At 52.1% G+C, this 15,513-nt stretch overlaps 1 protein-coding gene across 1 annotated transcript; it reads left to right on the top strand.

Annotated features, from left to right (window-relative positions):
• Positions 1–12,267: 12,267 nt before the first annotated feature.
• Positions 12,268–12,931, top strand: PC9H_005702 (uncharacterized protein; the record flags this gene model as incomplete). Its single annotated transcript, XM_036775262.1, has 3 exons — positions 12,268–12,381; positions 12,471–12,590; positions 12,752–12,931. 3 exons carry the CDS (start codon positions 12,268–12,270, stop codon positions 12,929–12,931), a joined length of 414 nt encoding a protein of 137 aa, XP_036633764.1.
• Between the last annotated feature and the right edge of the window lie 2,582 nt (positions 12,932–15,513).

The raw sequence follows: 15,513 nt of genomic DNA, 5'->3' as shown, positions 1-15,513 counted from the left end.
CTCTGATCTGACTGGTGTTGACTCGGAGGGGCGAGGTGTCTTGAGCAACGGATGCTGGGCTGGTATTTAAGCATTCTGAGGTCGCCGTCGACTGTGGTTCTGCCGGCGACCAAGGTCGTGCTGGGTCAGCGGTCCGAGCTGGGAGTTAATGGCCGTCATGATCACCGGGGAGGGCGGAACGACTGACAGCGATCACAGAATATCCGGCGAACGTTCAACGACTATGATTCTCGCAATTGAGCCAGCAGTGTTCAGACGAAAGGTCTTCGTGGATGGTCTCGATGAATATGAGAACATGTCGCGTAGACAAAACTTGGAAGGATTCAGCACGTCGCGGGGCATGCATTCCTTCGAGGAGAGCAAGGCGTTGGACGTGGTACTATATGGTTCTGAAGAAGGTCATGGACGGTGATGAGTCCCCGCAATTGCTTCTGCCGATTCCGAACGTATCGGTTGGACTTCTGCAAGCCGACCGGTAAGCTTGCTAGCAGGTCACTATCATAATACGGGATGCAACCTAGACCCGATTCTCGATATTCAATGGTAGGTAGACACTTGTTTCTCCACCCACAACACGGATTAAGTACTATCTAAATCCAAGTCCCAAGCGTCTATTCAAGTTCTCTACACAAGTTCTCCGGTCAAGTACTCTCCATAACTGGCCGCCTTCTCCTCGTCCCGTGCCCCGCAATTCCACGATGCAGGCGATCTATCAGCTCTCATTCGCCTTATCTGTCTTATCCCGACTTCGTGATGTGAGCAGCTTAAGGAGCAATATCATGATGGCAGCTCGTGCTATCAGTATGGACTACTAAACCGCCAAACCGCCAAACCGTCAAATGCTTTAACTGTCGTAGTCCAACGTTCAACCGTCACTCCCATTCCTTCTGCGCTCCACTTAGTTTATACACCGAAATTAGAATAGAATGGCGGCGAAGGGAAGGTGAAGACGAAGATGGAGATAACAGATGCATCATATATACAGCATACGTCGTGTATACAGCATAGTATGCATTTCTCTTAGTCGCCGAACAACCTATGCAGGCTGGTTGACATCGGCATCGGCATACCTGTCTTCCGTCGTTCTGCTCTCTTCCTCCTTTTCTCCCCCTCCACCTTCTCTCCGCGTCCGGGCCCGATCTCACTTTCATAACCGTATCCTTGTTATCACAATCACAACACGAACGTGTTCTGCATACGTACATAAGTATCTCATTTCCGATCGACGACATCCCGATTCCCCGCACTGCCTGATCTGACTGTCGTGCCCCCCGCATAAACATTCCGCCTACATATGCATGGCTGAGCGTGCCGGCTCTAAGCATACGTGAGTACGTGAGTACCGCGCACTGATCGATGATCGATGATCCGTGGATCGCGGTCTTCCTCCGGCGTGCTCCTCCACCGCTCTGTTTCTGTTATACGCCTCCGCGTCGCAACTCACTCCCAGCACAAATCCACCATAGCTTCTTTGCCGACTTCATTTGTTTTGTTCCGTGTATGTGTATGTAGGCATACCACTATATGTATCACGCACTCCGAAGCCTCCCTCTCGAACTATCGAACTATCGAACCCAGGACCCCTCCCAGGACCCAGGCTGACATTCCTTCCGAGTCAATTTATCAATACACCTTTCTCCCCCGATCCCGAGCCCGATTCCCTCATCCTTCCTGGAGTCCAGAGTCCAGAATATAACAGACGTATCGATCATCGATCAGGCCCCGGGCTCCCAGCCACAGGCATTCGCCGAGGGTCTGCTTCTGCTTCTGCTTCTGCTTCTGCTTCTGCTTCTGCTTCTATGAGACGTGAGATCTTGAGACTGCACCCCCACCCTCGTACTGGCACATGCCGTCCCCAGCTCCTTCCCAGCCGCTGGCCTGCACCGAATGCCCTCCTCCCACGCCCACACGAACCCCTTCCCGAAGAGCAGACTATTGCCATTGCCATTGCCATTGCCGAAGCTCGGGGCACCTGACGCGGACGCCAATCCGAGCCATCGTGCCGTGCTACATAGTAGCACCCGCACACCGCCGCTGAACTTTGAAGTCGAAGTCTCGAACTTGCGATTTTCCGATTTTCCGATTTCTGAATCCCGGGGGGTGCAGTTTTCCAGCTTCGAGTTCGAGTTCGAGTTCGTTGACTGCAGACTGCACCGTGACGCACTGGCACCCGCTTGCGCCCGTGCTATACGTGCTCGCTCGTAACTCAGATATCAATATCAATATCAATATAAAGCACCCCCTAGACTCGGACCGCGACGTACCAAGACAGCAGGACGCCAGCTAGTAGCCAGGCCCCTGAATCTCGAACATTCACTCTCGAACTCTCGAACGTTCACGCTCACGCTTCGTCTCCCACCCCAAGCCTTCTAGCATTCGAACGTTCATATCAGCGGCGAGGCCCGAACCCAATACAAACTCAATACATACAACCTCAAGCTCAAGCTCAAGCTCAGGCCTCGAGGCACCTGGCGCGTGACGAGCTACCAACCACGAGTCCCGGGTGCGGCATGTTGATGTTGATGATTCTGCTTCGTCATACATGTAGCACCTATCATGGACGCGCAAACCTTCGAAGGCCCCAGAACTTGGGCTCTCATGAGTCATGAGTCATTATTGTGGTCAGCAAGCGACTCCATGCGCATCGGGCCTACGAAGGCGTCGCTTTCTTTTCTCAAGCTGGCCACCTGACGTTCCAACTTCGTACGCACTGCCTATAAGATGATAACATGATAGCGCTGCGTTATATTATCGTATGCTTATCGTATGCTTATGCTTATGTTGATGGTAATGGTATTCATAGATTCGGACATTATGCATGAGGCCTCGAGTCCAGCGTGGCGCGCTGTATGTATGTATGTATGCGCAAGTCGCAAGCCATCGGTTCATCTCAGGCCACGCCCATCGGGCACACGGCATCCCGATTCTCAGGCCCTCCTTCCTCCCAGGCTGCAAGGACTCAGTACTCAGTACTCAGGAGGCCACCTGCTGCCCCAGTACCAGTACCAGTATGTAGCCCCTCGGGTTTCATCCCGACTTCACTTCTCTTTCACTTTACCTAGATCTGCGCTCGACCGGACTCTTCGCTTGCTCCCTTGTTTGTACGTATCGTCATCTATCCTATTCCGATACCTACCTACTCCAACCGTATATAAGACCCCTCGCCCTGTACTGTTTGAGTAGCGTACTCGAATATACCGTTATCCCTATCAACCTCGTTCGACTGCCTCTCACTCCCTCCCCTCTCGTGTGCCGTGACCATTCCGCTCACGTCACATATTTTTGATAGTACAACGCTTCTCTAAAAACACTCTACGATAAAACCCCGCCGGACGACGCCAGTCTGATCAACTCACACCGCACCGCACCACTTCCCATTTCCTTCCATTATGACCAGAACCTATGCCACTCGCAGTCGTGCCACCCAGCGCGCTGATACTCCCGAAAACCCTGAACTCACTGGTGAGCCTCAGGGACTCTTCCTTCCAACTAACCCCGAGCGTTCGGTTGTCTCTGACACCGAACGGGACGAAAGTCCTCCCGCTAAGCCCAAACGTCGCTCCTATAGCGATGTGGTGGCGAAGCGCGTAGAACCTTCTGCGGAAGAGAATCATAATAATGAAACCCCGTTAGCTCTTGACGAAGAGTCTGACGAATTTGTAACCACTCAGCGTGAACTGAATCCTGAGCAGGCGGAAGCCGTAAGATCCGCCGTTGATGGCATGGATGAATCAGAAAGAGACTTGATTTCGAGGAGAAATCGAGCCATACGAGACGAGGCTCGGGCCCATGAGCCACTCGTAAACCTTGGGGAAGGCCCCTCCAAGGATAAAGGCAAGGGAATAGACCCGCGTAACTGGGGGGACCTTGACCTGTCAGATAATGAAGATCTGAACCCAACGGCGCAAGCGAAAGCTTACGAAGCCCTACAAAAATACCAACATGAGATTCGTGCTATCGAACAACACGGCGGAGGAACGTTCCTCCCATCCGCGGCACGTAAACCAACCGATAATGCCAATGACGTACTGTTGCGCGAACTCCAGGTTTTGAAGGCCGAAAATGCCAAACTGAAGGAAAAGAAACTCAGTAAAAAGCATAAAAAGAAAGCACGAGTCCAATTACCTTTGGTGGATCCTGTGTCGGTCTCCCGCGGTGTAGCCTTCCAGACGGCTACCGGTAATAGTCAGGATGCTCCCCGAGCACCGATCCTGCCTAGTAATCAACTCCCAGCGGAAAGCTACCTAGGACGCGCCTTCGCGGCAGCTAGACCAACTAATCCTAGTGGGAGCGACGATCCTAGCTCGTCCGAAAACTCGTATTCCCCCGATGAATCGAGTTCGTCCTCGTCTTCTAGCGAATCAGACAACAGCTCGAGCTCTGAGTCTTCGAACGATCCCAGATCGCAAAAGCGATCCCACCGAAGGAAGAAAAACCATCGGGGAAAGAAGTGACGATCCTGTTTGATCAAGCCGACCCCCCCTGAACCCTACGATGGCCGGCCCGACAGCCAGGCCTTCTTCCGTTTCATGCAGGAGGCCAAGAGCTTCGTGGAAGAAGGACAAGTCCGCCGGAGGCATCGTGTTGAAAAGCTTGCCCGCTACTTGCAAGGGCAAGCCTATACGTTCTTCATACGTCAGGTCTCGTTTCGAGCATCAGAATGGACCATGGATGCATTCTTTACGGCCCTGTTTGACTTCTGCTTCCCCACGAACTACGTGTCTAAGCAACGCAAACACCTACGAAATCTCTATCAGAATGACAAAACGGTGAAAGAATATGTATCTGAACTTATCGAGCTCTTTTCGATCATTGGACAAACCCTGGAACGAGACAGAGTAAACAAACTCTGGTTTGGTCTGCGAGCGTCCATCCAGCAGGATCTGTGGCGAGATCGCCGGAACCCGGAGACGTCCTCCTGGGATGAGGTGGTGTCAGCGGCCGAAGTGATTGAGATCGCCCAATCCGTGGTGGTACACCGCAACGGCAACAGTCGTGAGCCCAGGGACAACCGCCCAAGGCGAAATGAGGGACCATCCACCTCGAAACCTAATGGGAATAAGCCCAAGTTCAATAAAGGAGATCAGCACTCTGGTAACAACCAATCAAACCACGGTCAACCCTCGAAACCCAAATTGAATGGTCGGTTTGGGAATAAGAGGCCAACTTTTGAGAAACCCGCTTTCGAAAAACCCAAACTCTCCGAGGAAGAGGTTAAGAAGCTCCGGTCAGAGGGACGCTGCTTCCGATGTCAAGAGACGGGACATGTGTCGCGGCAATGCCCTCAGGCACATCAGGTTCGCGGAAACGCCTCCTCGCGCGGACCTCCCGGGATTCCCATCCATGGCGTAGGCTTCATTGAGGAAACGGAGGAGCTTCACGAGGCGGTAGATGTTGACGAGGACCTTGATGTCCTCCATCTTGGAAGTATGGGCCTCGCAGAGGATCCCGACAGTCCAAGGACACCTACAAGCCCTGCTGAAGCTGGACTAATCAGTTTCTACACCACCGCGTGTGAGAACACCCTCAATCTGAATGATACTCTATGCTTACCTGGAGACGAGCTGTTCCCACCACTGGGCCAATTCTGGGACGAGAATCGTTTCTCAATCACACAGATCTCCAACGAGGAAGTCGTCATTGAGGATCGTCTTCAGACTGAGCATTACGAGTATCTGCCCATACGGCAGCTAATGAACCCTCGTTTCCGCGTAATCCATTGGCTGGCTGTCCGTATGGCTCAGCGCATCCACCGGCCTCGCCGAAGCGTTGGGCAGTTCCTTGTGTCCGCCTGTATAGGTGACGTGTTGGCCGATATGATTGGCACGGCTCTCACAACTGAAGCACCGTATCCCGAGAACCTTCGAACGAGCAATGATGACTTCTCACTCGATCTTGATCGCTTCAATGCCAAATGGGACGGTGATAACGATGTCGTCTTCGTTACGGATAAGCTAACCAGCCTAATCCATGCGTTAGATTGGGTGAACCTACAAAATCCCCATTTCAATATCATTGGTTGGTTTCAAAAACAAACGGAAACGGCGTGGTTGATGTGTGACGAGAGCCGTGAGGACGCCGACCTAGGACAGTTCTTCACCATGGCTGAGAACGGTGATGACCCAGAACTTGTCGAGTTCATCCTAAAACTCATCGACGGCTTTGCGGAGATCGATGCCCCAAATACAACCATTGTGGAACCCTGCCTAGAGCACCTAGAGTTGTTTGGACAACAAGTGCAGGCCGGAACATATGCCGCACTGCAGCGCAACGCTGCGGTCACCAAGGACTATAGCCGTATGGTACCGAAACCTGTCACAATTACTGTTAACGTCAATGGACAACCTGCCCGCGCTCTGATAGACTCGGGCTCACTAGGTGACTTTATCTCCACCAACCTGGTTGAGCAGCTCGGACTGAAAAAGATCCAGCTGAAGAATCCCCTGGCCATGCAGCTTGCCGTCCAGGGATCCCGCTCGAAAATCAACTATGGCTGCCGAGCTAAAATCAACTATCAGAATATCGCGGAGGAACGATACTTCGATGTAATCAACCTGTCGAACTACGACCTAATCCTAGGAACTCCATGGCTGTACCAGCACCAGATTACATTTGGTATTAATCCAGTAAACGACGTTGTTGGAAGTGCGAGTTCCCTGCCGATGAAGGGCGCAGGTGTCTCCACCTTGTCATCTCGAGCCATGAGCCTGCACGAGGGCAATCTAGAAAAGGTTCGTAAGGAACTTCGTGAGTATGCAGAACCCTTGTGTCGAACTGCGGAAGAAACTCCCTTGCCGCCCCTACGGGCAATCAATCACACGATCCCTCTCATCGACGAGACCAAAGTGTACCACTGGCGCCCATCAAGATGCCCCGAACCTCTGCGCGAACAATGGAATGCGAAGCGAGCTGCGTATGTCAAAACGGGACGCTGGAAACTATCCGCTAGCGGAAATGCCGCCCCGATGCTTTTGATCTACAAACCTGGCACCAGCCTGCTTCGTTGTGTTACCGATTTGCGCGAACGAAATGCAAACACACGAAAGCTGTCATCTCCGCTTCCGTTAATTGAGGGAATCTGTCGTGACGTGGCTTGCGCACTGTACTGGACATTGATGGATGGACAAAACGCCTACGAACAGATACGCATCATCCCCGAACACGTTCATCGTTCGGCGATGACCACACCGGATGGAACTATGCTGTCGGAAGTACTTCAGCAAGGGGACTGTAACGGCCCGGCAACATACCAAGCGCTAATGAATCATTTATTCGCACCGTATATTGGTGTCTTTATGCACGTCTACCTAGACGACATAATCATCTTCTCGAACTCCCTGGAGGACCATGTCCGACATGTCAAAATCGTTCTGGATATTCTGCGGCGAGAGAAACTGTACCTCTCGGCGAAGAAACTATTCTTCCTGTGTGAAGAAATGAAGATTCTGGGACGAATCATCGACAAAGATGGGATTCGGATGGATCCCCACAAGGTCGATTCCATAGCGAAATGGAAAACACCGACTAACCGAAACCTCCTGCGAGGATTTCTGGGTGCTGTTGGTTACCTAGCCGATGATGTCGCGCGAGTACGGGTCCCTATGGGTATCCTTTCTTCGTTAACAGGAGACGCTGTTCCGTATCGATGGGAACACACTCACCAGCGTGCATTTGAGGAAATCAAACGGCTGGTAGAGGCAGCACGCAACCACCACCGAAAACCATTGCGTTACGGAAAGAAGGAACCCCCCATCTGGATGGTAACCGACGGCTGTGTAACGGGTATTGCTGGGGTTGTGAGCCAGGGACCCGAGTGGAAAACAGCGGACATCGCCGCATTCTACTCTGCGAAGCTCAATTCGGCCCAACAAAACTATGCGGTGCACGAAATTGAGATGTTGGCCGGAATCGAAACCATGCTACGGCACCGGGATATCCTGCAAGGTGTCAAGTTTCAGTGGCTAACCGACCATAAGGGTCTAATCCACCTACTGAACCAAAAGAATCTGACTGGCCGACAAGCCCGATGGCTGGAGAAAGTCTCCGAATTTGACTTCACTCCAGTCTATATCGCGGGATCCGAGAATGTCTTGAGCGACGCTCTCTCTCGCATGTACTCAAACGACGCACCAGGCACCGAGCGAGCCAGAAGCGAGTACACATACCACGACCTCGCTGATAATGACCAACTGGAGGGACGGACAGTCTCTGTGCCTGTCCTAACGGGTATGGAGGGCGAAATGGCTGCAATGTCATTGGACGTACAGACCCCGAGATACAACCTGCGTACCAACCGTAAGCTCACTGAGAAGGGCGCGTTGCTGGCAGGGCAGGCACCCACATTGCCTCCAGTCCTGGAGGAAGATTCCGTTCGTAAGACCTCTTACAAACGAAAGAAGGGCAGGGTGCTAGGGAATGAACAAAACCCAGAACTATCAGCAGAAGCCATGAATGAGACGGTGGAAACAAACACAGAGGCTCACCCTGAAACAAACGAACATCCAAACACGGATACTCGAACTGACGACGTGGCACCCCCATCATTGATCCACGTCGTCGCGGAAAGTCCCCACGGTCTCAACCTAGAGGATATCCTCCGCTTTCGCTACCTTGAAGATCCCTTCTACAAGGCAATCGTGGACAAACCTAAGGACTACCGAAACTTCAAGGTGTCCAACGGACTGGTTTACCTCAGCGAAAAGGAACGCATGGTCCTCTGCATCCCCAAAATCACTCATGAAGGGCGCAACATACGGGAGATCGTGATAGCTGAGGCACACTCTTTATTAGCACATCTTGGTACTCACAAAACTGTTGATTACCTTCGTGATAGTGTCTGGTGGAAGGACATCGTGGCCGACACTCGTCATTACTGCGAAACGTGTGCTACGTGCAAACGTAGCAAGCCCAACAACCAAAAACCGTATGGTCTGTTAAACCCACTCCCTGTCGCGTCGCACCCTTGGGAAGCCATCGGGATCGACTTCGTTGGTCCACTTCCTGAATCGAGCGATCGGGATGCCAGCTACGATTCAATCACTGTCGTCATCGACCTTCTGACCGCCATGGTACATCTGGTGCCTAGTCGAACCAACTACACCGCCAAAAACGTGGCCGAACTAGTCTTCTCCGAGGTATACAAGCTCCATGGATTGCCTAAAAGAATAATTAGCGATCGAGATGTCTTGTTCACCAGTCACTTCTGGCGGCACCTCCACCACCTCATTGGGTCCAAGCTCAATATGAGCAGTGCCTACCACCCCGAATCTGATGGGTCCACAGAGCGTGCCAATCGAACACTCACCACGATGATTCGACAATGCATCCATCCAACACAGAAGGATTGGGTGTCGAAGCTTCCGGCGATTGAGTTCGCAATCAATCTAGCTCGATCGGAAAGTACGGGATTCGCTCCCTTCTTCCTCAACTCAGGAAGAATGCCCCGACCCTTCATTTGGGATGCTCCGAAGTCTAGTGAATTCCCCGGAGTACGTGTCTTCGCACAACGACTAAAACACGCCGTCATGTCAGCCCACGACAGCATTTTGGCAGCGCGAGTCAAGCAAACTCGGGACGCAAATCGTCATCGGCGGGCCTCGCCATTCGCCGTCAACGACTTAGTATACATCTCCACCAAGAACATATCTTTCCCCCGCGGACTAGCCCGAAAATTTGTGCCCAAGTATATTGGCCCCTACAAGATCACTCGGGACTTCGACAACAACACGTACCAGGTAGAATTGCCCGCACGATTACGACAGCGCGGTGTCCACGACGCCTTCCATGCATCCCTCTTACGCGTACACGTCCCGAATGATGATCGTTTGTTCCCGGGACGGCTGGACAATCAGATCTCGGAGGACGAAGGAGTCCCCGAACCCGAATGGGCAGTCAACCGCATCCTGTCTCATCACGGATCCCGGACGGAAGCCACGTTCAAAATTGAATGGACCTCCGGAGACGTTACCTGGTTACCCTACCACCAGGTTAGTCATCTACAGGCTCTCGAAACATACCTCGAGGCAGTCGGGGTTGCCAACATTCGGAATCTCCCCGTTGGTACTGACCAACCGCCCACCGACGACCCACAAATCTTCACCGGATCTATTACGTTCGTCGTCAAACCTAAAGACCGCCGTACCACTATAAAGACTCGCGCCTTCACTCGTAAAAATCATCATCGCAAACGCCCTCGTTCATCACCCGCTCCAGACCAATCGCCTACCTCCGCCAAGATGCCGCAATCCTTCCTTCACCATCTACGCACCAACGCTACCACCATTACCCAGATCGACCCCGGCACCTCCTTTGCGACCACCTATTCTCTAGACCAAATCAGCGAGTACATTCGATTTGATCGCGCCTTACGCAAGGGCTCTGTCTCGATCATCGACCCCGTCCCCGGGGGATACTACGAGTTCTCCCGTGTCTACAACCTCGAACCCGAAGTACTTACCAAATTCTCGGTTTTCGACGAGTCAGGTGCTATCATTCTTCACGGACCACAGTACGGCTTGCAAGCTGTCATCCCCGACGGAACGCTTGATCCAACCTCCAATCTAAACTGCGACATAAGCAAAAACAACCCCAGGTCTAAACCCTACTCCAAGCCTGCCGCACGCGCTTCTCCGGTAGACCCTCCCGCCGCTGTCGCGTCACTCCCTTCCATCACCCTCACTCCCCAGCGACGCGAGCTCCTGGAAGACCTCTTCTTCGAAAAACTCGAACGCGAGAAACGCGTCAAACAACGCATCGCCGAATCCATAGCGCTCCGTCAGAGCACCAAGGCCAAGAAAAGAGCTGACAAGCTTGCCGCTCAGCGCGAACACCTCCGCCAGGAACGCACCTCCGCTGCGCCACCTCCAGACCGCCCCCTCTCGGTCGAGCCCCCCATTGCCTCATCATCGAGCATGATCATCGATAACGCCAATGCCCCCGCCTCTCCTCAGGACGCCAACTAAAATGTACGGTTACGCCCGCAACCGTAGAAGGGCGTATGTAGCCCCTCGGGTTTCATCCCGACTTCACTTCTCTTTCAATTTACCTAGATCTGCGCTCAACCGGACTCTTCGCTTGCTCCCTTGTTTGTACGTATCGTCATCTATCCTATTCCGATACCTACCTACTCCAACCGTATATAAGACCCCTCGCCCTGTACTGTTTGAGTAGCGTACTCGAATATACCGTTATCCCTATCAACCTCGTTCGACTGCCTCTCACTCCCTCCCCTCTCGTGTGCCGTGACCATTCCGCTCACGTCACACAGTAGCTGCACGCGCCTCGTATCATATATCATATATCATATATCATATATATATGCTATTCTATGGATAGCTTCGCACGCAAACTTGAAGAACATTCGCGGGAACAATGACGAAGTTACGTTTACGGACCCGCATAACGTACAATAACGTACATACACACCACCCTCCGTTGCACCGAGCCTCGCCAGATCACCAAATCACCAAATCGCTAAATCGCCAAGTCGCCAGCTGCGATCTCCGTTCGCCCCGCCCACCCACTTTCATCTTTCATATGCATATCATATGTTATTTTTTTAATTTTTGCGCCAGGGCCACGACTCGACGCATGGCGGCGACGCGTCCGGCCCTGCTCTGTCTCTATCCTACTCTATCTCTATCCTACTCTATCTCTATCCTACTCTATCTCTATCTCTATCCTACTCTGTCTCTATCTCTATCTCTATCTCTATCTCTACTTACATATGTGCCGACCTACATCGGTTGTCGGTTGTCGGTTGTCGTGGTGTGGCGTGGTGGAGCCGAGCAGCGCTGCGTGCCCAGAGAAACGCACGCGATCAAACTTCAAATTTCGAATTTCGAAACCGACAAGTGACAATTGACAAACAGAACTATAGCCCAGATCCCCGAGTAACGATTAACGATTAACGATTAACGATTAATGATTAATGGATTAATGAAGTAATGAAGTCTTGTTTGGGCCGCTCGTGTGTATGAGCTTATACCCAACTCGTACTGATGCTGATGCACTGATGTACTGGTGCACTAATGCACTGGTGCTGGTGCTTGGGTGTTTGGGTGCTCAGTGGGAGTCCCCGTGGGTGCAGACGCGTAGATAGCAGATGTGTATGAGAGGTTTGTGCCTGTGTGCGTATGAGTATGGTAGGTGTTAGGATGAATCACCAATTCACCATATCATTAAATCGTTAAATCATTAAATCATCGAAGTAGTAGTATCGAAGCATCATGCATTGTGCATTGTGCAACGAGCAACGAGCATTATGCAATGTGCATCAACGAGCACATGTCAGGTGTCCTGCGTCCTGCGTCTCGGCACCTCGAGCTTCGGGCTTCGGAGGGTGCTTTCGTCGGTTATTGGTTATTGGTGATTGGTGATTGGGTATGCACATTGCACATTGCGAATACTCATTGTTGGTTGGTTGGTTGGTTGGTTGCTGGATGAGTACTGAGTACTGAGTGGGTGGGTAGAGAGGTCGGGAGGAGGAGGAGGAGGAGGAGGAGGAGGAGGAGGAGGAGGAGGAGTGTGCGACGAAACGTACGGATGGAATGGCGATGGCGATGGTGGCTGTCATTGGTGAATATGGTATGGTGAGTATGGTGAGTATGGTATGGTGAGTATGGTGAGTATGATACGGTGAGTACCACGACGGCCCACTTGCCTTACCACAAAAACACCATCAATGCATCACCAAGCGGTACTAGTGAGCACCATGTCATCGGGTGAGACAAGATGTCGACTGTGAGGCAAGATGTCGACTGTGAGGCAAGATGTCGACTGTGAGGAGTGGGACTACGATATGGAACTCAACATCAACATCAGCAGCAACATCATCATCAACATCATCAGCATCATCATCATCATCATAATCATCATAATCAGACGTCCTGAATCAGAAGTCCTGAATCATGCATCATGCATCATGGTGTGAAATTCGGGATGCAGTGGGATTTGGGATGCGGTGGGATTTAAATTAAATTTGGGCTGCAGAAGGTCGAGACTCAAGGCTCGAGGCTCGAGAAAGGTCGGCGCATATATATTATACACATACTCTTAGGCTTTAGCTGGGAGTCTGAGACGCGTCGTTGTTCGTTGTTCGTTGTTCGAGTGATTAATTGGATGGTTCGCGTATCACGCATATATCCATATCACGTATCACGTAGCCATATCACGAATCGCGTATCCATATCACGAATCAGGTAGCACATAGCACGTAGCATGCATCTTCAGGCGACTGAGATAGGCTAGGATCAAATGGTCATTAATCAAGTGGTCATTATTTAATCATCAACTCATCATCTCATCATAACCATAATCAACTCATCATACTCATAATCAACTCATCAATCATACTCATACTCATACTCATACTCATATTCGTCAATCATCAATCGGCGAACGTCTGAACATCGAGCATCGAGCATCAGAACACGAGAAGGCGAGCAGAATGTCTGGTCATCTCGTTGTCTGATCGTCTAATCATCTAGTCGTCTGATCATCTAGTCGCCCGTTGGTCTGATCGTCTGATCGTCCAGTCGTCCAGTGGCCTGGTAGCAGCAACGCACTCGATCACATCGCATATCGCAAGGCAGGCGTACCCGGTACCTCAAGCGCCAAGGTCGCTGAGTGCAGCCTGGGCAGATTACGAGGGACGAGGGAAGGGGGCGGTTCGGTGGGAGGTGGTGCGTTGGTCCACGGGTCGTGTGGGCCAGGAGGCAAGTGGGCAAGTAGGCAAGTGGGCAAGTGGGCTAGTGGAGGGGACGACGGAGCAAGTGGGGTAGGAGCAAGTGGGGTAGGAGTTAGGGGCATGAATGCACGACGCACGACGCGTGACGTCCAACCGACCAGAGTCGCGTGTGCGTACGCCCGTATACGGTATACGGTATACGGTATACGGTATACGGCACGGAGGTACAAGTGTACAAGCCGAACCCCGAACCTTGCACGGCGAACGTCGAACGTCGAGATTCGAAATTCGGAATTCGGAATTCGTGCTTTGTGCTTTGTGCTTTGGGATTCGTGCTTCGGGTGCGTCCGAGCGCTTGAGCGTTTGGACATTTGGACGCTTGGACGCTTGGATGGGAGCCTTGAGAGGACCTTGAGCTTGATACCTTGAGAGGAGAGGCGGGAAGGCGGGCGGGAAAGAGAGAAGGCGACTATGACCCCGCGCGTCGTGTATCCTGCTATCCTGCTATCCTGCTATCCTGATACTCGGGGGCACGCATAGTACGTTCCATGCGTTCTTTGTATTCCGTGTATTCCGTGTGTTGATCATGCGACGTGCCCGAGCGTGGCTAGACCCCGAGAGACACAAGAAACCCAAGAGACACAAGAAGCAGCACAAGATGAACGAAAATAATGAACATGAACATAATGAACATAATAATATGAACGAAAATAATGAACATGAACATGATGAGCTGGGGAACTTGGAAGGCGTGCCAGGGAAAGGGTGACGGGCGACAGGGGCAAGAGGAAAGGGCGACGGGCGACGGGGTCGGGAGTAGAGGAGTAGAGGGGTAGAGGGGATTGTCCGCGTCACAGACTCACAGTTCACTGGCGTGTTCGTGATCGCCGGAGACCGACAAGCGTTGAAATATACAACGTCAAGCGTCAAGCGTTAAGGCGTTAAGGCCTTAGGCTCCAGGCCTCATGTACATGGTCTTGACCTTGGATATTTGGGTATTTGAAAACGCAGAGCGCAGAACGTGGAGCGTAGAGCGTAGAAGAAGGGGACGGTGTCGACGCGGACGCGTTGAACATTGAGGTCTTGACTACCAATACCGATAACGAAGTTCGTTATTTCCCGGGATCAGACTTCAGTTTCTTGGGTCTATAACGAGGAATATGAAGGAATGAAGGAATGCGAAGGGTGGTGTGGTGCGACCCCGTTATCTAGCGCCGGCTCGCCTCTATATAGTTATATGATAAGTAGATATAGATATAGATATACCTTAATCAAGTTCAAGGGCCAAGACTTTGGGAAGTGGGAAGGCACGTCCCGTGCGGTGCCTTTGGCTGTCTGTGGATTCTGCTGTTTCGCGTTAGTAGGGTCGGACATGTGCGAATGTCATTGTTATGCATTAGTATGCATTGTGGATGTGCACGGGGCCTGGTGTGGGTGTACCGAAGAGGACGAGGAAGGGAAGGGAAGGGAAGCTTGGCTATTCCGGGCAAAGGCGAAGATTCTCACCCGGTTCTGCGTTGTGCGTTGTGCGTTATGCTCGATAGACGATAGACGGTGGTCGTCAGGCGCACTGCACAAAAACACAAACATACCTGGACGCTTGTGCCTGAGGCCTGAAGTGAAGTGTGAATAAGAATGGGTGGGATGCGATGTTGACGGCGGTGGTGATGTACCTCCGAGCTGGTGCAGCGGTGTGTCCGCCAATTGGGGCACGCAGGCAACATAGGTGGGAGCAACGCGGAGTTGCTTGCAAGTGCACGCAAGCGGACAGATTGTGGCTCCGGGATTCTGACATTCGGAATCTTTCGTCAGCAGCATCGCCATCA

This window comes from Pleurotus ostreatus (assembly GCF_014466165.1).
Source record: "Pleurotus ostreatus strain PC9 chromosome Unknown scaffold_3, whole genome shotgun sequence".
NCBI lineage: Eukaryota > Fungi > Basidiomycota > Agaricomycetes > Agaricales > Pleurotaceae > Pleurotus > Pleurotus ostreatus.
This window is presented reverse-complemented; position numbering and strand designations above follow the sequence as displayed.